General features: G+C 46.1%; 2 protein-coding genes across 3 annotated transcripts in view; one reads left to right on the top strand and one right to left on the bottom strand.

Annotated features, from left to right (window-relative positions):
- Positions 1-2,145: 2,145 nt before the first annotated feature.
- Positions 2,146-27,406, bottom strand: part of LOC144152774 (uncharacterized) — a 46,089-nt gene continuing 20,828 nt past the window's right edge. The window contains exons 1-4 of one of the 2 annotated variants that reach the window (XM_077684217.1): positions 26,458-26,613; positions 22,637-22,739; positions 21,144-21,276; positions 4,266-4,882 (exon numbers count right to left, since the gene is read on the bottom strand). In XM_077684217.1, coding sequence (XP_077540343.1) covers positions 4,649-4,882; positions 21,144-21,276; positions 22,637-22,739; positions 26,458-26,545 — 558 coding nt within the window. In that variant the 5' untranslated portion in view covers positions 26,546-26,613 and the 3' untranslated portion in view covers positions 4,266-4,648. Of the gene's footprint in view, positions 4,883-21,143; positions 21,277-22,636; positions 22,740-26,457; positions 26,614-27,406 lie in introns of those variants that run through there. The other variant, XM_077684216.1, reaches the window with a different exon arrangement.
- On the top strand, positions 6,159-14,372 carry LOC144152775 (uncharacterized). Its single transcript, XM_077684218.1, has 3 exons — positions 6,159-6,367; positions 12,013-12,250; positions 13,586-14,372. Exons 1-3 carry the CDS (start codon positions 6,364-6,366, stop codon positions 13,857-13,859), a joined length of 516 nt encoding a protein of 171 aa, XP_077540344.1. The 5' UTR covers positions 6,159-6,363; the 3' UTR covers positions 13,860-14,372.

The following is a 27,406-nucleotide window of genomic DNA, read 5'->3' as shown; positions in this document are numbered from 1 at the left end:
TTTTGCGTCTTTCTTTTTATAAACTTTGCTTTAAATTTCTGTAAGGGGGCGTCACCCCACAAGCGTCCCTGTTGTTTACTTTACGCGCGCTTTATGCTACTGTTGTGAATGTTAGCAGGCGCGTCATTTTTATAGGCATTATTCTTAGCAGAAACAGTAATAACATAGACTGGACGTTTTAATAAAAAGGCATAGACAAGTCCAGGATAAGAGGCGGCAAAAAAAGTTTTATGACAATCGGTACAGGGTAAATGCTCCAATCAAAGACCATGTGGACGTGAATGTATCGGTTAGTGCTGCAAAGCTTGGGAACTTATAGAACAATTGTGAAGTGCCGCTGTGAGAGTCTTTACTGATATGTAATAGGGTTATAGGCATGCGGCCCCTATCATTTGTTTTGGCACAACTGACTTAGGTTGCCTAAGACGTCCACGTGGCCTGCCCATCCTAGCTTTTGGTATATATGGGCCTGTGGGACACTCTAATGATGGAAAAAATTCACGCATCTCCACGAAGTGAATCATGACGAGTGGGCGAAGCACTGGGGATCGTTCTTACTGTGAATACTGTACTCGCGCATGTAAATGAGTGACAACGCGTGTGTACGGTATATACAATTCCAATGCAATCCAACCCAATACAATTCAATTTAATTCAATCCAGTCCAACCCAAATCCAATCCAATCCATTTCAATCCCCTCCAATCCAATCCAATTCAAGGCTTCTCGTGCATGCGCAACACTGTACACGGACGCCAAGCCCCGAAAAGAGCGAGGTCCTAAGGTGCTCCGCCCCCTAAAAGAAGTAGAGCAGATGTTTTGAGGGAAGCGGGCATCGAACCTGGGTATCACACTCCCGTAGCATATTGTACGAGTGACCAGTATCGAGTGAAGCAGGGTAAGCGCCAATCGATGGGTGCGATAAAACCCCCCCTCAAGAAAATACAGGCAGCGACAAAAGCCAAACAAGAACTCGTCGCAGCTAAGGAGAGCCCCAGCTATGAACCTGGTGAAGTTTGACGTTCTAGGGCAAGATTATCTAGTTTAAGCACGGATCGCAAAACTTTATTGTCTTGTTTTTCTCAAAACTTGATTTTTTACACTTTCTTCTTGCGCGAACAGTTGAAACTTCGAAATGAATGAATCTTTTTCAATTAAACTCCGGCAGCTTTTTTTACTATACTGTGCAATGGACTAGGTTTTTTAAAAACGGATGGTAAGTTTTGATGTAATGATGGTTTATTTCAAGGAATGCATACAAAAATGACACGTTTTTCTGTTTTTGGTATTTTCACTATAACTTGATTCGGTATTATCGGATCTTAAAGATTCTAGTTCATTGCACAGCATGGCTAGTTGGATACCTGTGTACCAAACATTGTGCAATTCCTGCTGTCCATTCAAGAGTTACGAATGTACACGTAACGGCCAAGTTTGGGGTATTTTTTGTCACTAACAAGCACCAGTTATGCAATTCTCACTATTTTTAACTTTTAAATATCGTAAAATACAGTCCCTTATAAGGCCCATAGGAAATAAAAATTTACCGGTAGAAATTTTCAAAAAATTTCAGAAAGGTGGTGACATACCGTCAAGGGGCCATGAAGACAAAATACAACATTGTTCTAGTTGAACGGTCTAGACTTTTCTAGCTCACTCGGCACCATTCCAGCAGCGAAAAACGCTTTTATGGCCGAAAAAACACAAGAAGTATTGAACCGCTTTCAAATTTCGCGCCACAGTGCCGTAATACGGGCAGGAGTAACGTGTTGTGAACCGGCACTAAAAGCACTCTTATAGTGTGTTAACGGCGCGTTACTATTCAAGTGACACTAGCAAATGAAAGTACAAGCCTCACTAGTCTCCCAGTCATGTTTTTGGGCGGTGGCTAAGGTCGGCGGCGCTAATCGCACAAACAAAATTCTGTGACGTCATAGAAAAGTTGCCGGAAAATGGCTACTGGCCAGGAAGGCGCCACTGCTGAGTATGCTTTCTTTAATATCTCGGTTATTTGTTTGAAGTTGGCGCTAGAATTGGTATTATCACGACAAAACACCCTTCTACTGAACCAAGCTTGTATTTTGTCTTCATGGTGCCTTACCAATAAAGCCCGTTATTAAGAAATACAATGAAATGAAAGCCATGGTCAAGTTTTACTAACATTTTATTGCCTCACATGGTTTTTCTTTCTTTCCGGAGGGGAATCTTATTAGTTCGGTTCAAGCAAAAAATTTAGCATGTTGGTGGAATCAATGGGGGAAGGGGGGGGTGTATAACTTGCATGTAATTAACAGTGAAAAATGCAGCCGTGTCACGGAAAACGTTTTTGCAAAAAAACGGTGGTGTAAAGCGACTTACCACTTATACTGGTAGTGGTATAAGTGATATAAGTACGGACCGAAATAAAGTTTTATTTTCCTCAAAGAAAATATCCAGCCTCTCTGTTGGCTTTCGGTAGGTCCTCGTCAAGCCACTAATATTTCTTTTTATTTTAAATATTCCTGTTTTTTCTGCTTGCAGCTTTTCAAGGCGCAGAACGCATCTTGTTGATTTCCGAGTTCGGATGGACGCGCAGAGTAAAGTCTCGAAGGCCATAGTGCTAAATAATCAAGGGGACCTTAAAACATCGAGGCGAATCAGTCAAGCCAGCGCACTAACTCAAATCAGCTTTGAATCTTCCCGAGAAAAGACAGGAATAAGCGGTGCAGGCACCGAACAGCGGCAGTCGGCCCCACTAAAGTAGACTCCGCTAACGATTCACGCTTCGCCGCTGTTGCCTTTCGGTGCCATCGAATGGCAACAGCGGCGGAAGCTAAATACATCTTGTGCCTCCTGGTAGGCCGTAGAATGGCGCAACAGATTTCCCAGGAAACTTGCTGGTTAATCCAACCCCGCCCTTTCTCCGAAAATTAGCATGGCTGCATCAGAGGCCCCGTGAGTTTGGACAGTCCGGGCTGACTGTATTCGAACAAAATGAGGGAGAAGTTCAGAAGCACGGGCGAGAAGACTGCCACGGTGAAAGGGTGCGCACATCATGGAGCGCATTACGATGCGGTTGCCAAAGGCCCTGAACGGACGGCAACGGTCCGGGGCAACTGTAGCTGGAGCAGCTGTGTTCACCGAGGCTTCATAGGGAGGCTGATTTTATCGGGGCACATCCACTCCACGTCGCTGAAATCTTGCCTACTTCACCATGTCTCTGTCGTTCTCCCGTTTCGTTTCGAAGGCAGCACTTCGCCGGTCTTCAAAATAGGGTAGCACTCTGCAAACGCCCGCGTTCTTAGGACATCGAGTGTTCTGCCAAGTTCCCTTGTACTTGTCCTTGGTTTGCGTCTACTAACAAATTTAGGACATGGTTTATAACAGGGTTCGACCATGTTACGCGCCATCGAACGCAACTCTATGAACAGCACAATTTGACGACTAAGTGATGTGGTTACGTTACAAGGATTCGAGGTAAAGGCTCTGCGTATTGAAAAATATTGACTTTCTTAAGGTCTACTGGGTTGAGAAACAACGAAGAACACACATCGGAGCCCCAGCCGAAGGCAATGAAAGCGGATGGAGTTACATTCTTTGTTCTAACTCTGAATTCGTCAAATGAGACTCACGCTGGAGAATCTTTTAGAGAGACAGAGAGAAGCTCTTTATTAAAGAAGGAAAGGCAGAGAGGTTGGCCAACATGCGTACGCCGACATGCTACTCTGCAGGAAGGGGAAAAGACAGATGATTAATAAAAAGAGGAGTAGTAGAGGAAAGGAGATAAAAAAAGAGATAGCGTCTAGGACTCACCCAGCGCCTGTAGACGGCAGTCTGCTGTCCGCGCCATTGCTGCTGCTTCGCCTAGCTTTACGTATAGGCTCCACACTGTTCTTTTTTTTTTTCTAGCTTACTTATCTCTTTTATCACCCCCTTTCTCCTCTCTACTCTTTCATCCCCCCTCCTCCCCCTCCCCCCAACATTGGGTTGTATGCAGGTGAGCCCCCAGTTGGGCTCAATAATATCCCCAGTGCATTTACTGTCCTTTTACTTTCATTTACTTTCATTTACTTTCCTTTCCGAATCACCTAGTAGTAGTAGTAGTAGGACGTGAGAGGTAGCGAGGACTGTCCGCATAAGGGTGGCTATAAAGTCTCAGTGACGCTAATATCGCCAAGATAGCCAAATAACGCATCCGCTGAGGACTTTCTGCTGAGATGATGGAGAATGCCACGGTCCGAGTTTCAGGCTCACTATAATTGGTCCAGGGTGAAGACATGTCAGAGACTCGTTTAACCCTTATATTTCACCCATAAGACGCACAAAACACGTCGAGATTGTGAGCAGTTTAGCGCGCAAATCAGTGTTTCCCAAATAACTGGGCGTGCTTATATAACGACCGCAATGCCTTTGCGGTTGCACAACTGCTGTAGAAGTTCACAATGCACGGGAGAGGTGATTTACAGCGTCACAAGACTAGGAAGAACATGAGCGCAGTCAAAGCCGCACTTAATTGTGATCACTCGTATCTATCACAAACCGTTTCTAGCGGATCTCAAATGTCCACCGCTAAGCGACACTTCTGCCAGGAACCCTGCCACAGACTTGGAATGGAAACGGTACATGTTGATGGGCTTGAGCCCAGCCGGGCTGGTGAGCACATTCCTGTATCATGGGACGAAAGGTGGTGCGGTGGGCGCAGAGTTTGCGAATGCTCGCAACATCTGCCACCTCGGCTGGGTACGACGTGGTGACGGGGGGCCGTGTGACGGTCTCGCAGCGGACGCTTGCAAGGCGACCGCCGACAATGGTACGCTGAGCTCTGGAAGCGAGCTTGCTGTCTGCGTTTCCGTCTCCGCCACAGCACCGACTGCCGAGTATTCCGGCGGTGGGACGCCGTAAATCTGCAAAAGTAGTATACGAAAAGAAGATGTAACTATGGATTTAACTACCACAGGAAGTTGCACACTGAGTGGTCCATCGAGTAAAGAATTTTAATGAACCACCATGCACCTGCTTGTCGAGATGCAAGTTTGTTGCTAACATGTTCCCTTAATTGCCTTGGCAGCGAACATTTTCGACGAGGACAAGTCCTGGGTGCCGTGCTCCTTGCCCTTGACAAACAGTCTTGCAGAACCACGAAGCAAAACACGTTTTCGCTAGCGCACATCTGCTCACATTTGACTACGATATATTTGGGCTCTCTCTCTCTCTCTCTCTCTCTCTCTCTCTCTCTCTCTCTCTCTCTCTCTCTCTCTCTCTCTCTCTCTCTCTCTCTCTCTCTCTCTCTCTCTCTCTCTCTCTCTCTCTCTCTCTCTCTCTCTCTCTCTCTCTCTCTCTCTCTCTCTTGCTGAGAGCAGTTCTGAGCCTCTCCAGACAGCCCGTATTTTATTTGCCCACAGAACGTCCACGGCGGGAGCAGCTCTGGGCTGCTTGGAGCTGCTCATTACTGCTCTGAGCAGGCAAAAAAAAAGAAAAGGTAGAGAGAGAGACCAAATGTAACTTTGCTAACTGGTGTAGCCCATCATGACGGAGCCGAGATGTATACGAAATTATGAGTCGACATTTCAAGCGTTGACACACAACCGTAGTCCCATTCCCGTGAAAAATTATTTTATTCAAGTGCCCAGATTGTGATTTCAGTTTCAAGCCTAACTTAATAGAGACTAACTGAACGTAACTATACAGCTACCCTTGTAGGTGAAATACAGTGCACTATATATACGCTTTGGCCAGGGCTTCGTTTTTGCGGCGTAGTCAATAGGCTTACAAACCTGAAGAAAATGTTAAAATGGGTATAGTGCGACTAACGAAAACGGGAAGCGAATCCGACAATCATGCCGTGGGATACAGGCACGTCGGCATAAACATGAAATCAACACGGTGAAAGACAGTTACTCGTTTTAGCCGTGATTGCTACCTGTCTTTCATTCTACCCGCCTTCGCGCTGTGTTGATGAATATGCACAGGGTACGAGATAATGCGTTGCGAATGTTGCGTTTTACATCCATCGAAACAATTGCCCTTTTCTTTCTAGCCTTCCGCTGAAGCCGAACACAAACGCAAGAAGCGAAAAATTTTCCATCCGCACCGCGCACGACAAGTCTATTGCCTCGACTGACCAATAGAAGGCCGGTGCAAGCTTGCAGCTACATAAAAGCTGCGGCTGTTCGCCCATCATTCAAAACGATTCGCGACAGCAGACAACAGCAGGCCGGAGCTTGCGTGCATCCTTGCATTGTGCGACTAAGTTTAGAGCGGCGCGACGCGTAACAATATGCTGCCTCGACTGAGGGTGCTCCGGCTGGGCATTGGAGCGGTCGCCTTGGACGCGAAGGGCGCGTCACTGCTGCTAATGTTACTCTTGGATACTGCCTAGATTAGCATGGGTGAGTGAAACCTCGGTTCGTTCATCAATCATTAGTTGTGCATTCACCTGCTAGGCTTGAAAGGAAGCTTCAATATTGAGCACACACCGCGAAAACCCGACCTATACACTCCGATGGTTGGAGTCACGTTTTCATGTGATAGCACTGCTGCGCTGATCATCTTACGGGATTTCTCTTTGACTGTAAGCGACGTCATGGAAGAAGTGGAGAGCTGGTTTGTCCTCCTCCGCAAGCGTCGGAGCATGCGCGGAAGGGACGGAGGGATAGCGGTAATTTCCTCCCGTCAACTAAACCCCAGAAACCAATTATCCACACAGTTCTTCATCTTCCGAGTCCGCTGCAACGAATAAGAACTGGGAGTTGCGAACTATTTCCATGAATACAGACGCAGCTGTCAAAGAGCGCGACGTATGCTTTTATAGTAGTATTGCTGATTTTTTTTTTGCCACCACACGAATTACTTTACAGGGCTAAAATGGACGGGCTTGGGTTCCAGGTTGTTTAACGTCACCTTGGTTTACACCGAAAAACTCAGAGTACGCCTAAGCATTTCTTATACGTTGTGAATTCGGAATCAGTGTTATTAACGGCAACGCCACTTGAGTGCTTATTCGGGAGTGAATGTTGGTGTTACAGCCAGTGGGGAATTGGCGTATAGGCGGTGATCCTCACACGGCAAGTGTCATCATCACTGGCCCGTCCCACTAAGGGGTATGTGAGAATTTTGCTTCGTTTTGCTGACGTTGCAGCCAAATGGCGAATCGACCGGGATCTTATACCGACAGCTGTCAGCGTCGTTGGCCAATCTCCTTGAGTGGGTGTGAGAGAATCGCGGATGGGTGAGTTGACGTCGCAGTCAAACGGGGATTGGTAAAACGGCGGTGAGCCTTCTGACGGCAGCTACCATCAACGTCACCAGCCAATGACTCCTTCAGTAGTTGTGTTGATGTCTCAGGCAATGGGATTTTTGGGACCACCGCAGGAACGTCGACTACGCAGACGCGAGATTTTCGCAGAGCGGGTCATGTAAGGCTGTTGCAATAATTTCGCGATTCGCCGTTTTCATTGAATTTCATACTTGTTCTTAGCGCAACCTTTCCTGAACGCGGCTTGCCCTTTAGGTCATTTCAGGTGTCGTTTTGGGGACAACTATTACCTTAGTCAGCAGTTTGTATATATACAACAGCGAGTGGGCTGGTGGGTCTGTAATTCTTAAACTCTTCAACATCATCCTTCTTGTAGAATAAATTGAGGTTGACATTGTTACAGAGTATACTTTCGAAGTTATCTTTGAGTCAGAATAATTTTGCAAGCTTTTTCAGTACAGTATTTCCTCCATCCTATACATCCGAGGTTATTCCGTTTTTTTTTCTATAGGTTTCCATCTATGCACATCCTAGAGCACCTTTTCAGATAGGTTATGGCTACGGTTTGAACATCTCAAACCAAGGTAGGCCACCCAGTACTGTTTCCCGGTCTACCATTAACAAATCTGCACATAACATTTCCACTATTTGTGCCAACATGGTTTGTTGCTATGTTGGATAGCAACTTTCATCTCCGAGTGCATACGTTCTGTCTGTGCCAATAGTAAACTTCTTCGTTCCCCTTAAGCTTCCTCTTGTTGCAATGTTTCTTTAAAATATTTGCCACATTGTGTACAAGAATGTCAGTAACTTCGCTTGCGTTAATCTAATTTTACAAACCCGCCTATTTTATTTGCTCCGTCGTTCTTCACACATTTATGCCCCTGGCGGCTAATCGCTGAAGCCTTTCGTTTCTTAAAGGAGTAGTGACGCGAAATTTCATAGCTCAGAGAAGTATGTGAAAAGCTTCCTTTGTGTATGGAGATACCCGCTCGGAAGTTTAAGCCGTAACCGTTCAGTAGAACATATTTTAAATCAATTTTTAAGCTTGCGCACACGAGAAAGCTCATCGGCGCCATCGAGCAAGCTCATGATGTCATCTGCGCTTCCACCAAAACGACCGACGTCTGGGCTCCCGTGACGTATCGAGGCGGCCGCGGTGCTGTTGGCGCGAGCTTTTCCGCCTTGTACATCACGTCACAGTTTTTGTCACTGACGTCACGTGCGACTACGGCCGGTCGGGCTGTTCTGGCGCACGCAAAGACCGGAATCGGCTGGGGTGCGACGACACAGTGACGTCAAATGCGCCTTCCCGTCATGGCGGCTGACTTCGCTTCACCGAAACCGAAATTTATTTATGCTGCGTTCGACAATCTATTGTGCCATTCTATGATTAGTGAGCTTGTAGGCATCTGCAGCCGCGAAAGAAAACGTAACACAAAAATTTCATGTCAATAGTCCTTCAAGATTGTTTACCACATTACCTTTCTGGTTTTTCTTCCTCCTACAGCTAACGCTGAGTCTTAGATTGTCATAGTTTGTAGTTCAGTGCGCGTGCGCTATCTTAACCCTCAGCGGTTTGGTTCCCCTCTGTTTACTAGTTTTGTCTTTTCCCTTTATGCTGCTCACCACCCTGCCATTACAGCTATTTACCTGATCATGCGCCTCACACAGAGAATGAAGTCGAATTGATTTTTTTGGCACCGTTGGGGTTTTTCATGTCAGTATCCTATTTCTGTTTTTGAAAAAGGGGGCATCCAGTACCCTGGGTTATTTATCTCTGCAAATGCTAGCACTGCTTCGCCTCGGCTATTCCGACTATAATCCTGGGGTACAACTCAATTGCCTCTGCGCCGCATCACCGCAGCCGGCTGTTCCTCCGTGAGGCGCACAGTGCGCTACTACGAGAATTTTAAACGTAACGCGAGTCGTCTCCGCGATTTTTCGTACTTAACCTGCTTATAAATTACTGCACCAAACTACAAGCAAACTAAGTGAGATAAAGTAGACGATGTCACGCATTAAGAGTACTGACACGAAATATTGTGTAACGTATTTTTCGCCGCAATAGGTGCCTACGCGCCCACTAATCATACAATGGCACATTAAATTGCCGAACGCAGCATAAATAATTACTTACAGCTCCGTTTATTCGTGTCAGTGACGGGCGCAGACTGGTGTCGGTGAATCGAATACCACGGCGTCTGCTCTGCTGGCATTTATCTCTGGGCGCGAGTGTTTTTCGAACCTTCGAATTGCATCCAGAACACTGTAGATCGAAGAAGATTATTCTAGGCAGGTGCCGTTAGTTCGAAACACTCTCCTTATCAAAGCAGATAACACGTGGGGCATAAAGAATGGAACACGCGCTTCACTTGGCCCACGGATAACACAGATAACACAGCCCGGTGCAGCCGGTCGGCAAAAACAAACATAAATAAACCAAACCCAATGTATGGTTCGCGGCAATATTACCCGCAGGGGGCGGGTGGGTGCGAAGCATGAGGTACTGGGGCTATTGCGTACATAATTAATAGCCAAAGTTAATTGCATTTTTTTAACTCTGATTAGACATTTTTTGGTTCAACTCATCATCATCATCATAATCATAATCAGCCCACTAAATTCACTGCAGGACGAAGACCTCTCCCATCTACCTCCAACAGCTCCTGTCCCGTGCCGCTCGAGTCCATTCTTTGCTCCGAATCTCCTTATTTCGTCCCTACATCGAGTTATTGGCCTTCCCATTCCTCCAGATCCGCCCCTCAGTATCCACTCTGTGAATCTATTTGTCCACAGGTCGTCGGTTCGTCTCACTACGTGACCAGCACAAGCTCATTTCTTTTTCTTTATTTGAACTATGATATCTTTCACTCTAGTTCATTTTCTGATCCAAGTAGGTTGTTTTCTCTTCCTTCTCCTACCATTCTTCTTTCTATAGCCCGCTGAGCCGATCTAAGTTTGCTTTCAAGTTGTTTAGTAAGGCGCTAAGTTTCCCTCCATATGGCACCACCAGAAGGACGCATTGGTTCAATATTCTCCTTTCCAGTGATAGAGGTAGCTTACTTTTCATTATTTGGGAGTGTTTGCTGAGTGCACCCCAGCCCATACCTGTTCTGCGCCGGATTTATTTCTCGTGGTTGCCATCAGCACAGACGACCTGACCGAGGTAGTCATAATCATCTATTGGTTCGAGCGTATCGTTACGGATCTACTGGTTCGAGCGTTCCGTTACACATGCTGAACAGGGCGCTTTAAACACGTTTATTCGTCATTACTTTATATTTATTTATATTTATTTTTAGCCCCGTGGCCTTGTTTTATGAACTAAGCTCCTGAAACATATTTTGCAGGTGTTCTACCGACTCTCTTAGCCAACAAGACTGTCATCTGTAAACCTAAAATAGCTCAAGTATTCCCCATCTGTCCGTAATCCCGTGTTTTCCAAGTCAAGGTTCCTGAATACCACCTCCAGACAAGCTGTGAACAGTTTAGGCGAGATGGTATCACCCTGTCGTACGCCCTTACGAATCGGGCATTTGTCGCTTGGCTTGTGGAGGATTATGCTGCTCGTACATGCTTATGTCGTCTAGGAGAAATATTTAGATCTCCTCTATTCCCTGGTCTTTCAATGCTTCCAGCACTGCTGCGGTACTCACTGAATCAAACGCTTTTTCGTAGTCTATAAATGCCATGTAGAGGGGTTTATTATACTCTGCGGAATTTAATATCACTTGATTGACGACGTGGATGTGATCCATTGTTGAGTATCCTTTCCTAAACCCAACCTGCTCTCTGGGTTGATTATAATCTAAAATGCTACTTATTCGGTTAACTATTCCCTTGGTAAGCAGCTTGTCTACAGCTGAGAGTAGGCTGATGGGTCTGTAGTTGTTAAGGTCTTTGGTGCCCCATTCTTCTGAATCAAAATTATGGTGACGTCCTTCCAGGCTATGTGCACTTTTAGAGTATTTAGAACTCACTAACTCAGTGAGCCCTTTGCTGCATCCGCCAGTCAAGCTGCCAAGAGAGAGAGAGAGAGAGAAGAAGACTTAATTGAGCGTTCCAGAGCCGTTTAGGCGCTTGATGGGGTGGTGCCCTCTTCTCGAGCCCCAGGTACTCCTGTCTTCTGGTGATCAACGCCATCTGTTCTTCTAGGGCGGGGCTGGACAGCAAGGTCTCCCATCGCGCTCAGGGTTGATGTGAGGGGAGGGGTAAACTTGGGAAAATTGCACTCTCCTATTATGTGCTGGAGTGTGCCCAGTTGTCTGCAGTTGGGACATTCTTTCTCATATCTATCCGGGTAGAACTTGTTTCGGAGGTAAGGGTGGGGGAACGACCCGGCTTGGATCTGTCTGTATATGACTTGCTGCGCTCCGCTTAGAGAATGGTGTGGTTCAGGATATTGCTTCCTCCCGTCTTTATAGGGATTGACTATGTCCCTGTAGCTCGTTATGGGTAGCTGTTCCTGCCCCTCTGCCCGGCTGATTAGTTCTCGGGCCTGTTGGTGCGCAAATTCATTGCCCTCAACCGAAGAGTGGGCTGGCACCCATATTAGCTCTATTTTGTGGCTTGCCAAGGGTGACGAACTAGAATGCCAGTGGTTTAGAACTCAGTAACTCAGTGAGCCCTTTGTAGCATTCGTCAGTCAAGCTTCCAAGGATGACGCACTAGAATGCCAGTGGCACGCGTCTAGCATTTCGATAGAGCATACGGCGTCCCGCTACAGAGATTACGCAGAGTCACGTATCTTGGCACGGCATACGCTTCCCGTTGCAGCGTCGTGTCACGCGGGTGACCGGCAACCCCGGCCGGTCCTGGCACTGGCGTTGTTGCTGCTGTGCATGCAAGGTGTGACCGCTACCCCCCCGAGGAGAAGGTTCAACTGGCGGACCTTCATTTACTGCCTGGACACCAAGGCCTCCGTAATGCTCACCCTCGACGGGGCCTGCGCAGCCGTCTTCCTGTACACGAACTACCGGACCATGCTGAAAGCCAACTGCCCAAACTGCGACCTGTGAGTTCGCCTACATCGAAAGTCGAACTACGCGGGGGGAGGGCTCACGCTTATCCGAAGGTGTCTGTGAATGTGGAGTGTTTCGCTAGTTTGGCATTTTTTGTTATTTTTCAATTATCAGCACAACTGCATTGCACCAGAACGCGGTGCTTCATCCTACAACGCTGCTAAACCGCGTATAACGGTACAGAGATTTTAGAGGGGCGTTTGAGAAATTATACAATGTTGTTTAGAAGGGCTTACGAACTAAAAAATTGGCGGATGCCACGCCAAGGTGGGAGTCGACATAACGCAAAGCTGCCATCGTGTTGAAATGAACAGGCGTGTGACATTTTTTTTACTGCTATTGTACTTGGCGTAGTTGCTGAATATTCAGAACGGTGAGCCGTGGTGAGTGCGTCGAGAAATACTAGATTTAATCAGAAACGTGAATACTTTCAATCTACTTGGCGAAGACGTTACCAGCTCCAAGCAAGAGAACGGGATGCATGCAGGAACTGGTGCTTCTCCAGCCCCCTCCTCTCACGCCCCGCACCTGCGAGTCGCTCATAGAGTCCCACGGGCGCCATAATCGGATGGTAGCTAGCGTGTAAGAAAAAATCCAGCATCGCAATATTGCATAAAGCCGAAGCAGCAGCAGCAGCAGCCCCCCCCCCCCCCCCCCTAGCTGTGGTTGAAGAGACAAAGAATGCTTTGCTTTAAAAAGCCGTAATAGGGGGCATATTTCCATTGAGCAATTTGCCGAACATCACCTAACTTTCGGTGCAAGAGCCTGCACGATTTGGTGCCCTTTCGACTGCTCAAAGGTGCCTCCATATTGCTATCATGATGACTTATGTCTGTTTCCGAGTGTTTGTGCTTACGTAAGACTACCCTGCAGTATCTAATTCCTTCAGCCACCATGTCTTCATGCTGCCTAGCTGGTGCGCGAACACGAGGCGGAGGCCTTTGCAGGAAAAAAACCAATCCTTTTGCCGTGCCTTGTGGGTAGCTACGTCTTTGTATGTCGAAATAAATCTCTAGATGCCTAGTTGGAAAGCTATTTCTTTGAATGCGTATTCTTGCAATGGTAAACAAACAGGCCGACGATGAACGTTGAAATTGCGGGGCACGCGAAATTACACTCCAAGCAGTCTGGTACTGCCACGCCCTGCTTTCTCTTCACCTCCCAACCTCCGGCTTAAAACGTTTCCCTCAAAGGCTCTTTCTTTCTAGGAGTTTGCATGTAGATTTTTCTGCCAGAGGTAACTGGCTAATTTCAGGACCTCATCTGTACGCTTTCCTTTCCATCATGGTTACTGCTATACTCATACCCGAACCACCTTGTCCTCGCAGCTACTTCCATTGCCGTGGCATCTACAAGGTCCTGCGGTGGTGCCGAAACTCTCCGAAAACGATGGCTGTTATCGAGACCATCAACAGGTGCCAGGACCAGTCCAAGACTGAACGAACGCCGGCTCAGAAAGCCGAAGAGGCCCAGGCACGGCTGGACGGCAAGAATCGCAAAAATTGCGACAGACTCTACCTCGAGAAAAGGAACTGTAGCTACAACCCGTCCAAGGGTAAATGCATGATCTTCGAGAAGGCGCCAAGCACGAAGAAGGGATAGTACGGGCGCCTTGTGCGAGACGATCGTTTCGGAGTGCTTGTTTAGTCGTCTTTATTGCCGCATATGATTTGAACGTGAAGGAGAACCACCACTTCACGTCAAGTGTGTATTACCAACGTTGGGCGCAAACTTTAGATGTAAAAGAATTAATGGCGAGCACATCGCTTGCCACCACGTAGAATGTCGCTACAGCTATAACAGAACACTCACAGTGCGTTTTTTGTGATACCGGCGAATGAAGTTGTACTGGCGTACCCTGTTCTGCACAGTGAAGTGCGAGTAGGTATAATATTACAGATATAAACGTTATGTTGTTCTAGTCACAGTGTTAGGACTGCAAACATGGACATCTTATGTGGTTTTTATGACGATTAACCATGGCGTTCATAACTGGACTTGTGTAATGCAGTATCCAAAGCAATAGTACGATGACCTCGCTAGTCCCGAGAATATAAAGTATTTGCTTTGCTGTTATCAGCGAAAGCATAACAATAAAGATTTGAGTATTACCCATTCGTTTTCTATAAGTGTTATCGCAACTATGCCTGTACAACAATGGTACGTAGAAAACACTTGCAACGTTCTGAAACAATCTGATACACATCCGCTCGCTGTTGACAAAGCCATTCGTACGTAGAATACTCTACTGCCGCAAAACGTAACAGCTCAGCTCTGTGCGATCAATGGAGGACGCAGCACGCAAGGTTTTTTTTTTGTACGGTTAGTGCTGCTATGTTTCACAATTAATGGGCGCGCAGCACAAGTCCTGTCGGTTAATATCAACGAATCAATTCGAACAAAATATTTGGTGTGTAAAGGAGCCATGAAGACAAAATACAAGTTGGGTTTATTAGAAAGACTGCTTAGTCCCGATAACAATGATACCAATATCATCGCAATCTTCGAGCAAATAACAGAGATATTAAAGAAAACGTGTGAAGCAGTCGCGACCCCCTAGCCAATTTCCCGCAACTTTTCTATGACGTCACGGAACCTTGTTTGCGCGATTGGCGGCCGCCTAACTCACCTGTCACGACGACACATGACTGGACTTCTGTAATGGGGCCTCTAGTTCCATCTGACCGCATCACTTGAATGCTAACGTGCAGTTAACGCACTGAAAATTATGTTTTATTGTTGGCCCATATGACGTCATTCTTGCTCATAACACGTCACTGTGGCGCAAAATTTGAAAGTTTTTAAATACTTGTTGCTTTTTTTCCGTTAAAAAACACCTTTTGTGGTTGTAATGGAGCTGAGTGAGATACTGAATCCTAGTTCTTTCAAATTAAACGAAGTTGTATTTTCTCTTCATGGCTCCTTTAAGGAAAAAAGGAAGAAAAATCTTTTAATACAGAAACTTTTGCAGTACGACCAGTGTTCGTATCGGTGCATCTAAAAAAAAAGAAAAACGGGAACCTGTTTTACCTCGTCTTTGGAGGTGCGGTAACCCGTTTGCTTATAGAAACGGTGGCGAGTAAAACACAGACATCTGTCGGAATTTGAACCCGCCGGGTGCTCTACCGTAGGTCCTCTGTTGGAAATGTATTTAGTGACATCTTCATTGCAGCAAAATGAAAATGTAATGTAAAGTCACTGAGGGCACTGAATTATACCGGTTCTATTAACTATTATTACAATTTTTTAAGGCAATACTCAAAAGATGGTTTCCAGCCACACAAAGGGACAGTCGCACTGCGCATGCGTGGCATTGTGTTTGACCTCAGCTACAGAAACAAGTTGTTTCAACTGATAGAGAGAGGGGTAGCTATAAATATAGAAAGAATAGAAGTGGGGATAAATAGTACCTAATTTCTCAGCCAAAATTTTTTACAGGAATAGCTGCCACTTAAAAACGCAAAAACACACGGAGTGGCTGGTCGCGCAGCTGTTTTTACCAAACGTTAAACGTTTTCACGAGACATCTATCGCCCGATTGTCTGTGTGGCGTTTGGGATACTGAAGCCAGGGGAGGGTTTGTGATGCTTCCAGCCATGAACTGAAAGCCTAGGTTCAGACATTACAGAAATGAAGAGCGTAAGCCCAACTGAAATCTCGAATGCCAATGGAAACATGGGTGCCTGCAGAGTTCCTGACATTTGGCAGAGTACGGCCAGACTAGAGTGAGAGGCGTTTCTGTGTCGCTGTCTTACAAGAGCCACAAATACATGGTCTACGACATGCTTGACAATTTTGCGCTAGTTCTTAACACCGTGAGCCAAGCCCTACAGACGATCACTAAAGCTCCCCCGGTGACGTTGATCTTAGTGCGCGAGAAATGCTTCAAGGAGCTCCCACCGGATCTCTGACTTTTCAAATTGTCTAGTTTACGTTCCGTTTGCGTTGAGCATGACATATTTGTTACTTCGAAATTATTATCTTCTAGTAGAAGAGATGTTACAGGATGTGTTCATGGAAAAAAATGTTCAGATTATTATCTAGTTTTAGTGCAAAGGTGGGACTTGAACAGTTCTACAGTACCAGAACTGTTCAGGAACTGTGGCCAGCAATTCCAGTTAAGAACAGAACTTCCCTACAGAAGGCCAATGTAAGTTCCTTGATCTGCTGTTGACGTCAAGGCAGGGACATGGCTGTTATCAGCGTTAGCTACGGTTTAAAAAAAGAAAGTTACAGCCGTTCCACTCTACGTGAAAACTGTTGGAAATGCAGAGCACTGATTCGCCATAATGGGCTGTAGCGCCGTTATCCGCTCACTGCTACCACCCGACGCATTTCAAATTTCCCGCCTTCGCAGTGCTCGCGCGCCCCCTGCCTGAAACTGCGCCAGCAGGAGTTCTGTTCTTTTTGTGCTTGTTTTCCCTCCCGCATCGCCGCCCGACGTTCACGAATGGCTGCGGCTTCTCGCTGGCGAAGTTCGGCGTCGGCGGCTCGCTTGCGGCGCTTGCGCTCAGCACCCGCAGCACGCCGCCGCGCCGCCTTCTCTTCCCGCGTAGACATTGTCGATGAAGTCGATGGTGAAACGTGCCGTGAACCCCCTGCCGCGGCTATGACGCAACGTGGAGCGGCTATGACGCAACGTGGCGCGGCTATGACGCAACACAATCCAACACAATCCACTTTAATCCAATCCAATCCAATCCAATCCAATCCAAATCCAAACCAATCCAATCCAATCCAAGCCAAGCCAATCCAATCCAATCGAATCCAATCCAATGCCAGACCGACGGGGAGCGATGCGGACTACGGACGCCAACGCGGGTGACATCGTGAGTTACTGAAATGCTCTGCATTTAAAACACGGCCCTAGTTACGAGCCCGGGCACTGAAATACAATAAAAGACGTCATAGCCAAAGGGATGCGTTAAAGAAGCGGTTCCAAAGCATGTTCAGGCACGCCGCTCATTCTGGAATTTTTAGCAAGTCAGCGTACTGTGTATGACGAGCGAAATGTTTCAGTAGGCGGACAGCCCTCTTGTTTCGAGCAAGAAAGGAGGGCTGTGCCAATGTCAACTAGATAAAACATCCGTTGCTTAGAACAAAAAATCAGGTTGCGCGCTTCCGTTCGTCGCTGACCAATGTAGGATCCATGTAATAGCAACTTTCACAAGCGGCGGCCAACGGAACCCGCGGAATCTGCCCCGTTTGTCGCTCGGAGCCTGCTCAAGCATTTTCCCTTAATTCTAAAATTCTAAGACGTCCTTGACTATAGGCCCGCTTGGATTCCTTATGTGTATCGCGTATTGCATGAACTCAAAAAAGTGGCATCTCCAGATATGGTGCGAAATGGGCGCTTTCAGCGTGTAAAAATACTGGTCGACATCGGCTCAGCCATCCAAGATAGAGCTAAAGCAAGGGGTTCAAGATCCGCGGGTAAGTGCATTCCTTGTGCAACGGAGTTCGTCTGTGGCGCGCCTTGTATGCGATGGCTAATAAGTTGGCCATACTGGGCGCTTCCTGGTTGTTAGATTAAAACAGTACAAGCGTGCGCTGAAGAACAATGTTTAAGCGCACTTGCCGGCTCATTGACGCGCGTGCGGCTGTTCACTGCAGACAATGCCTATCGCTAAGCACAAGGGTCAGATCGCAAGAGAGACTATTGAAGCATACGCCATATTAAGAGAATAAGTGCAATGGCGTGATAATTATGTACTAAAAAGAGCGGGACAGTGTAATTACTGATGATATTTCTTTTGGACTTAAGTTCGCCCTGCTGGGGGGGGGGGGGGGGGGGGGTGCATTCATTTTTGTCCGTCCTCCCTTTTCAGTCAATTTCGAGTCTTTGTGAGCCTTGCGCCCTTTATCGCCTCGTTTAGTGTTTTCTGAACAATGAAAAAGATAAGCGATCGGTATTTTTAAGCGGAAAGTGCCGCCTTTCATGTTTTTAGAAAAAGGCGGAAACGAACGTGAACTTCATTGTCTGTAGCGCTGCAAGTAATGACCGTTCCAAAATGGTCGCGGCGGTCGGTCATCCTGAGTTAGAAAAATATTGTTACTTACTTCGACAGCGTGTGTGAGTTAAAAAGTTTGTAGCGAGTTCACTGAGCTCAGCCGCACTGTTTTCGCGCACACTGTCTGAAAAAATACGTGTCTTAGAGAGAATGCGATCGACGTTAGCACAGATATTGCAAATGCGGTGCTTGTTTCGTTAATCGATCGAGGTGAATGGGTAAACCAAAGCACATCGGGGCGTTTGCACTCACGGGCATGTGCCGCTATCGCGGTCAGGGCATCACTGAGAATGAACGATATGGTTACCGTGCGAGGTATAGTTGTTTCGAAAAGCACTAGAATTAAAAAAAAAACGATCTCCTGGACACCATTGTTTGAAAATGATGAACTTTAACAATCCCACTCCTGCGAATAATAAAAAATATATCAGCGCTAGCACGCCCAACTGGCGAGCGCTTTGCTAGCCACACAAAGGAGGAATCAAGCGCGAACAATACGCTTTGTTTTTGTCATGCGCTAGCTGATGTGTTAGGCATGGGCACCGTTATGTCGTACTTATCCGAGAATCGGCGTGAAAACGAGGCTTGCCGCTAACTCTGTGCTGCTAACTGAGATTGTGTCTGCTCTGACGCCGATTTTGGCACCGTAGTTTGACGTCCCTCGGAGCTGGGTACAATACGACAGCAGCAAGGTCTATCGCATACACTAAAAACCAAACCGGAAACGTTCGGTAATTAGGAATAAACTTTCTTAACAATATTCAACCCGTCTTGATTTTCTTTCGTGTGTGCGCGTGTGCACAGAGAATCCTTTAGCGCAACACTGAAGGAAAAAAAAAACAATGGCAGGCTGAAATAAAGTGCCGATACGGTCTATAGATTGTGTTTCATTGCAAGAGTTAGGTTTAATCTCCGATAATAATATAGGCAGGACAGGGGCGTACTAACTACTCTTGATTTCGCATTCACTGTTATTGTAGATATAAAGCTACAAAATGAAACCATACGGCACAGCACGCAGCGCCAAAAACATCATGGTGTCTTATCACATTGTGTGTTTTCATAGATTTGTAATCGCAGTGAATGCGAAATAAAACGTATTTAGCAGTGCCCTTTTCCTGGAGTTGTCGCTGGCGCTTAAACAAAAGTGCTGATACATAAGTTCGACTTTCAAAAACTTATATGGTTCGCTTCAATAAAGCTGCCAAGTTGCCTTCCTACGATTACGGGCGTCAAACGTCGCTTGGAACCAATTTTAAATTGAGAGACCCGGAAACGCTTGGCTCAGCCGCTCTGTGACGGAAGTTCCGCCTGTGGAGGGGTGTGACGTAGAAGAGTTTTTTTTTTTTATTTTTATGTACAGATACTTCAAAGACCCCAATGGGTGGGGTTTTACATGAGGGGTGGTGAAGCGCGAAAGTTGCACAACAACCGAACAACAAACATGAGAAAAAATTACAACAGAACAAGCATATCACGAATACAGAGGGTTTCAAGCAAGCTATTTTCATAAAAAAAAACATACAATGGCAACAAACAAACAAACACCACTAATGATAATCGCATACATGACACAAAAATATACAGTGCAAAAGGTTGTCTATGGCAGCTTTGAACTTTGCCGGGTTTGTTTGTGTGACGACACTTTGTGTGACGACACTTTCTGCCGGTATAACTCGGAGTGGTCTGTCTCTTCCCTCTCAGCGAGCGACACGCATAATGGTCGGAATGAAACCGACAACAACACAAAGTAAACATTTTGGTGGTGTCTTGTCTATTTCGCCTCGCCGGCCGCAACTTTGGGCAGTTTCAGACCGGTTGAATGCGGTGGAAGTAATATTTAATTGAGATAGGGGGAAGGGGCGTCGTGAAAGGTTGCCTCCTGGCATGAACAGAAAATCTGACGTCATGGCCGCCTTAGAGCCCCCGTGCTTGCACCCGGGCTCTCAGCGGGTGAAACCGAAACTGACGCCAAGAATGGCGCTTTAATTCATAATCGGCAGCACGTTGGCCACACTTAACTAGTGCGTTACGTTTTATGGGGTAGTACGGACACATCGGACCCCAAAAACCGAAATACACAAATATGGTGTCACTACTCCTTTGAACCGAAATCTTGCAGTAACAGGCCTAGTAATTCGGAGGTCCAGGGTAGATGCATTATCATCCGCGACAACATTGAGACGACATGGCGTACCGCCGTGTCGTCGCGAATGTCGCGAAAACAAAATTGCTTTGGGACTCACGCCGATATGCTAGCTGAGGGTCTGGCAATCAGAATACGTTACACCAGCTTACCACATGCATAGTGGGAAGCCAAACTTTCTTGCCTGCCTGCTGATTGGTCGCTAATCTGGTAGGTTGACTTTCTCGTTTTACGCATTCAATGGCTCATTAAGGGCAAGGTGACTGCACTTGCTTCTTTAATTACTTTCAAGCAAAAGACCCTGACCTGATGTTCAGATGTTGTTTCTACTCATTTTATGATTCGGGACATACGTGAAGGAAGAACTACCAAGCGCCTCATGCGCACCTACGCACACAATTTTTTCGTCAAAACATTTTGTCCTTTTTCCTGTTTTTGTGCTTAGTGAACATATTTCGGACAAAAAGCAGATGCAGAAGTTTGTCGATTTTATTTTCTCGCAATAAACGTTGACAGCTCAGGAAAAGCAAAAAAAAAAGAATTCAGAAGCGCAGTCCTGCCCTCTTCCGGCACGTTTGTAATTACCTATCAGCACAATTGTCATCGTAAGCGTTAAAAGCGTTTCAAAAATGTGCTTCCGCGAACGGACGAACTCACTTGCCCCAACTGAGTATACATCGGTCAGGAAGGAAAAATTCAAGCGAGGAATGCAATACAGCAGTGGCTCACCATGTTGTCAATCTCTACAATTTCTGTGTAGGATGGCGGCTTTTCCAGCCCTGCGAATTCGGCCGGGACCGTGTAGACATCCGCGGACAGTTCGCGCATCCTTTCGGCCAGCTCTCTGGAACGCTCGCACGTCCTTTCGCAAGAAAAGGCAAACAGACAAAGAGTAAAGCAGGTTGTTTTGAGATGATGTGTAGACACTAATAATGAAGCAAAACGCTTGGGAGCACCATGGTTGGCCCATGCCCTGTACTATGGGAAAATGCGCTCTTGCACCACGCAACTTAGTAAATTTAGACCGAAATCGTGGGCAAGGGATTGTTCGCCCATTCTGTGATCTATAAGTCAAATCACGGCCGGTCTGGACAAGTTCATGCTTGATGGTCCATTGTTGTGCATGCTGTACGCTCCATGCAATTTCTGGAGAAAATGCTGCTCTTGCTTCTCATGGACATCCTTGGATGACCTGACTGCAACTGATAGTCACTGCATGATTATTACCCGATAATCACGGGATTAAATCACTGCTATCATCACGCTGATAAATCCTTCAATTGTTATTTTTTGAGGAAGACGGCCTTGAATGGAACCCAACGCGTTTGCACCCGTTTGTTTCAAAAGGATAGAAGGTCCCTATAAAAATAACAGTATTAGTGCTGAGTACCAGGGAAAATTCTCCCACGATGACCTTACTCACAGCAGCAGTAAATGAGGAATTCCTCCTCGATGGCTTCAAAACAAAACAAAACAAAAAAGCCCTCGGAGAACACTTAAGCGGTTTTTATGAGTTGTGAATGCGAAAGCACTTATGTCCAGTTGAACACCGCCGAGGGCTTCCTTGGGAGTTTTGCCGTGTCGTATTTTCCTCATAAGCCCCAAGAAAGAGTCGTCACTTGCGTCGGAGCCAAACCGAAGTTTAGGAGTTTGCCCCAAAAGAAGGTTATCCTTCTCAAAACAGTCATTCCCCCTCTCCACATGAACATGAATACCGCGGCCCCTCCCGTCTAGAGTAACAATGCCGCGTCGATCACCGGCGGTATACCACAAACGTGAGGAGTGACACAGACGCCGGACGCGCTGGACACTGGATTTCGCATTAATAAATATTTATCGGTTTTATGGGTCGCAGCAGCAACAATAACCCCGGCGTAAACAGGGCTGGAATATGTGCGCGAACATGAAATGTCGCTAACCGTGACCCGCGCGGACTGTTTAAGCAAGTGGACTTCTGTAGCCTTTGTAGCATAAATACCACCTTTTTTTGCATGATACTTCAAGTGACAAAACTGGCTAGAATGACGTTAAAACATTTGTCTTGTAAATTTTCAACGTGAACTGTTTTTTTGGGCTGCTTAGCCTATTTTGTGGAATCTGACTATCTAATCTTTTACGCTGAGCCATGCCACAGGTGCTGGCAGCTGTGGCATGACTGGTATACCTCGCATCGTAGATATCTCACGAGATCATGCTACGAGCAGGGTTAAAAACGAACTCACCTTTTAACAACGCAGGCGACAAAGACTGCGAATACGACCGCCATAAAGACAGCAGCCACTACGAGGGTAACTTGGTAGATCCCAGTGTTGTCGGTTGAGCGACCTGCAAAGTACCGTCATTGAGCGAACGGTGCTCCTTCTCAAGACTCTGGCAAACCACTAACACCTTCCCGGTCTAACAGAAGTTGCAAATTGCACAATGCTTAAAACGCACTGTAGAGAAAAATCTTGAGCCATCACACTCTGTGAAGGTCGATTGCCAGCAAAGCTTTTAGCACACGTCACAGAGGTGACACAAAATTTCAGGTACACGTATGAACAAATGTCACTTTTCTCGAGCATTTACGGCAGTTGATCTTGAAGGGGGTGCCTATTTTATAACTAATCTACACTCTTAACAAAAGTGCTGGCAAAAAGGTAGTAACGGGATGTTTTTACTAAATCCTTGCGAACTTTACTACCCCCAGGACGGTACTATAGGTACTATTTATTACTATTTACTACCCCAGGACGGTCCTGCCACTAAGTATGGAACTTAAACGTTATCGTTTCTAATCTAGACCGTGAACTTAGTAACTGCTGCTTGTTTGATACTAATATTAACTGATAGTAACAAAATTCTATGAATTATGGAAAATAATAATTACAGCACTTTTCCCACTCGATTTCCACTTTTCCCTTTTGATTTTTGCGAGAAGCCTACTGACTCAATCAGTGCACTTTCGGCTGCTGGCTATAAAAGCAAGAAGAGCAGATCTATTTCTAAGGTAACTAAGTTATACTCGCTCTCCTCGTGCGTCCCGTCGGTTTTCTTGCTGTATTTATTCGTTTTCTAAGAGTGATATGTGCGTATTGAATGTGTCTATGTCGAACTGCGCGCTCAGCCGATACACGTTGTCACGCGTAGTTTTTACTAGGTTGTGCCTAACCAGTTATTAAAAGCACTAAATACCCAGTATTATACTGGGACAAGTGACTGGTTAGTTCTTCGTTAGTAAATGCCACGACCTTTTTTTGAAAAGTGCACTAGAAACGCATATCCGAGAGATGAGACGTTCCTTGAGGTCTAAGGCAGGTTTTGATCTTGAGAATAATCCATTATTAACTTATCTACCCAAGACGCATATCCGAGCGGTGGGACGTAGAAGCTTCAGCAGGTCCAACTGTCGTTTTGAACGGCGTGCGACTTTCGTGGTGACAGCGAGCCAACCGCGCACGTTCGTTTTCCAACACCTCGCGCTATAAAACACCTTGCTCTTCGAAGACGCTGGGAACACCCCGAGTTTTTGTTCGCGGACATGTAAAATGCACGGAGGTCTAGCCATATAAGCTTCGCTTAAAATGCGAACGAAGATACAAGACAACCAACCCAAACAAGGCGTTCCAAATCTTGTCCAAACTGCGTATCTTCTGACCCCGCTATGCGGTTGACGAGCGGAACGCATATCCGACCAATTCGCGCCTTCCAAGCAATGGATTTTACGTAAGTAGTGAAGCTATTTTTAAAGAAACTTGGTGTAAAGCGCCCGTGTAGCTATATACATAAAGCCTCATGGAAACATTTAAAAGGCGTTAAGGACTTCACACTTTGACATCGGTCGCCTTATGTTGCTCCTAAAGTTATCTTCCCAACAATGCACTGGTCTATAATTGTGAAGCTGACTTTAAAATGGCCCGGTATAATAACAGAGCGGCTTTTGCATTTACCCGCCATTTCCTACAAAAAGGGAGTTCTGCAAATTTGTTTTTAGATGCGAAGCATTTCATGCTCGGACTGTGTTCCTCCCTCCCTCGTTGCCGTTGTCCGCTCTCTACTGCGCAAGCGCGTCTCTTCAGCCCCGTCAGCGTTTAGGCTCACGTCGGCGCAGTCCACTATAAAAAGAAATCGTTAGGCGGCGCCCGGTTTCGATCCCACGACTCTCTGGCCTCAACGGGAGGTACGTGGCGCTCTTACCACTGCGCTACAAACGGAGACGGGAGCATGTGCTACGAACGCGCCTTATGTCCTTCACTCGTTCAAAGTACGTCAAGAAGCTACTGATACAACGAAGGCACGCGAAGCTGAACGTCAACGGAAACGACGAACTGAAAACTAATGGGAACTTCAGGCGACCCCATGGCTGCTTCGCATACAACTCAGGGTTCCCATACGGGAAGCTGGTGTAATTTTTTGTCTACGTGTGCGTCTCCGTCACGAACGAGGAGCGAGATGAGGAGATGGCTCACAATGCTCCTCCTCCGTGTATTCCTCACGTAAGCGGCTGTATTTGTTTTGAGCTCCCTCTCCCACACTTAAAGGGGTCATGAAGACAAACTAGAAGTTTGGTTCATAAGGAGACAGCTTTTCCCGGATACCAATGATGTCAATCCTATCGCGAACAACGAACAAGGAATCTGGATATTAAGAAAACATAGGAAGCATAGCGACTTCCATGCCACTTTCCAGCGACTTTTTTATGACGTCGCAATCTTGTTTATGACGTCATAAAGACCTAAGCCACCCCAAGAAACATGACTGGGAAATTGTAGAGGGGCCGTTAGTTCCGTTTGACCGTATCACTTGAATGCTAACCTGCAGTTGGCACGCTGATGGGAATGTTTTTAGTGCTGCCCCACAATACGTTCCTCCTGCCGAAATCGCGTCACTGCGGCGCGAAATATGAAAGTTTTTCAATACTTACTGGGGTTTTTTGGTTAGAAAAACGTCTTTCGTGGCTCGAATAGAGTTAAGTGAGTTACTAAAGGCTATTTCTTCGAACTAGACATAGCTGTATCTTGTCTTCGTGGCCCATTTAAAGGACATTATAGCCGGTTGCTGAACGCCCACGCAGTAATGACTCCGGCATTGATAGCCGTGTGTTGCTTAGATAAATGCAGATGCCTAGGGTTTTTTTAGATAATGCTAGCAAAGAGAAAATAAAGACCGCAATAAATTGCGCTCCGGCACTCGATGATGTCCTGCTATTGCACGCTTTGTTACAGCTCGGGAAGTACTCCCGCTTCGGAAAAATTTCCTCGTCATCCTTAATGGTACTACATTTTCTTTAAAAGAAAACTAACTAAACTTGCAAAAGAAAACAAAATAGAGAAGAGACGGGCGATTTTACTATTGTTTTAGTTTCTTTCGGTGGGTTGATTGGCGTGAGTAGCTGGCTAGTTCCGTATACGCTTCAAACTAAAACGTCGTTGACAGAAGCGGTTTGCTGCTCAGCTAACTTTCAATAGGAATTGTAATTTGTGGCCATTTGTATTTCCCGAGAAGAATTTTGCTGTCGTTTAAATATTGCACGTCGGATATTCAAGCATTCCGCTATTGCAATTTCATACACAGCTTCTACTATTCCATTTGTCCGCCCTGTATAGTGAGTATTTCTAAAACGTGGGGCGAATATTTCTAGAACGTGGCGCGCATGCGCAGCAGCGATTTGAAGCCGCACAGACATTTTTCAGTGTGGGTTCGAACGAAATGTAATACTACATTAAACGCACTCGACCTACGTTCTTTACGTTTATTAAATAAGTACAGGCGCCCTCAATATGGTTACAGGCAATGTTACCTTATTCTGCATGAAATACTTCTGTACAAACAGTCGTGACGGAATAAAACCGATTCGAACTCTGAAGAACACAAATACAAGAAAAGACGCGGTAACGGGCGTAATTGTTAGGAAGAAAGCTAGCCCGCGCGATGCCATTTCTTACTGGAAACACCTTTCTGACAAAGGATTGAAAATGGGGCAACAGTTTTAGTTTTGAACGAAGATATGTCAAATAAAATTAAATACCAAATCAATAAATAGGAGCACAGTTGGTGCAATTACCGTCTTCCCACATGGTCACGTTGACGGGGCAGACCCCAAGACACCTAGTCCTTGGCAGGTGAGGAGGCCACTGCATAGTCGGAGCCATTTATCCCGTCTGCGGCAGTCGGCGTGTGGGCTAGTTCGGCGCGCAGTGCAAGCTTTGAGCGGCGTTCAAAGGAAGTTCCTCCGTATTAAAAGTTATCGACAATAATCTTTGCTCTTATCGGATAGGGTACGTGCATAGACCCGGTTACCGCACCTCTGGTGAAAGACGCGTGACTGAACGGCATACTCATGTGAGGAGGAGGGACACTCGATCCGCTCGCGATAACGGCAAGGTAGACCGTTCAAGGAGGTGTCGGGTATCGTCAGGGGTATCGATAAGAGTGACGTAATCTACTGAATATGACGAAAAGCCGAATGGACATAGCGCAAACTCGCCCACTGCTTGCAACTAATCGGTGACTCACGGACTTTCGTCATTCCGTACTAAACGTCCCGATGGTGACGCTTGACGCACCTAGCTCCGATTGTAAAAAAAAAATTAGTTACTGTGCTCGTTAGTATTAATAAAAGTACATTGCGAAGGTATTTGGGCCGAAAATATTTATCACTGGAGCTTCTATAAAATTCCTTAAACGTGCGTAGAAGAACAGTAGCAGAAAGAAAAAAAAAATAGAAAAAAGTATTCGCGTACTGCTCGTTTCACTGCAAATGTCGAAGAGGAAAATCTTTTGCCGCCCCTACTACGTGACTGCCGCACCTTTCTCCCGCCCATATCCCAAGCTGTTATAATACAAACAGAGCTCGTGCTCTGTTTGTATTTAGGGGTGAAAAAACTTTTTGACGTACCATTTTTCTTTGCTACAGCAAAAGCTACGCCCACATCTATTTTTAATTAAAGGAACACTGCTAGTATCAGTTCCGTTATTACGTTTTGCCTGAAATATGCCTAATGTTTTCTTAT

This window comes from Haemaphysalis longicornis, unplaced genomic scaffold, assembly GCF_048455015.1.
Source record: "Haemaphysalis longicornis isolate Haplotype H1 unplaced genomic scaffold, Haemaphysalis longicornis Haplotype H1 scaffold_9, whole genome shotgun sequence".
In the NCBI taxonomy this organism is placed as follows: Eukaryota; Metazoa; Arthropoda; class Arachnida; order Ixodida; family Ixodidae; genus Haemaphysalis; species Haemaphysalis longicornis.
Note: the sequence above shows the minus strand (reverse complement) of the source record. Positions and strands in the feature narration are given on the sequence as shown.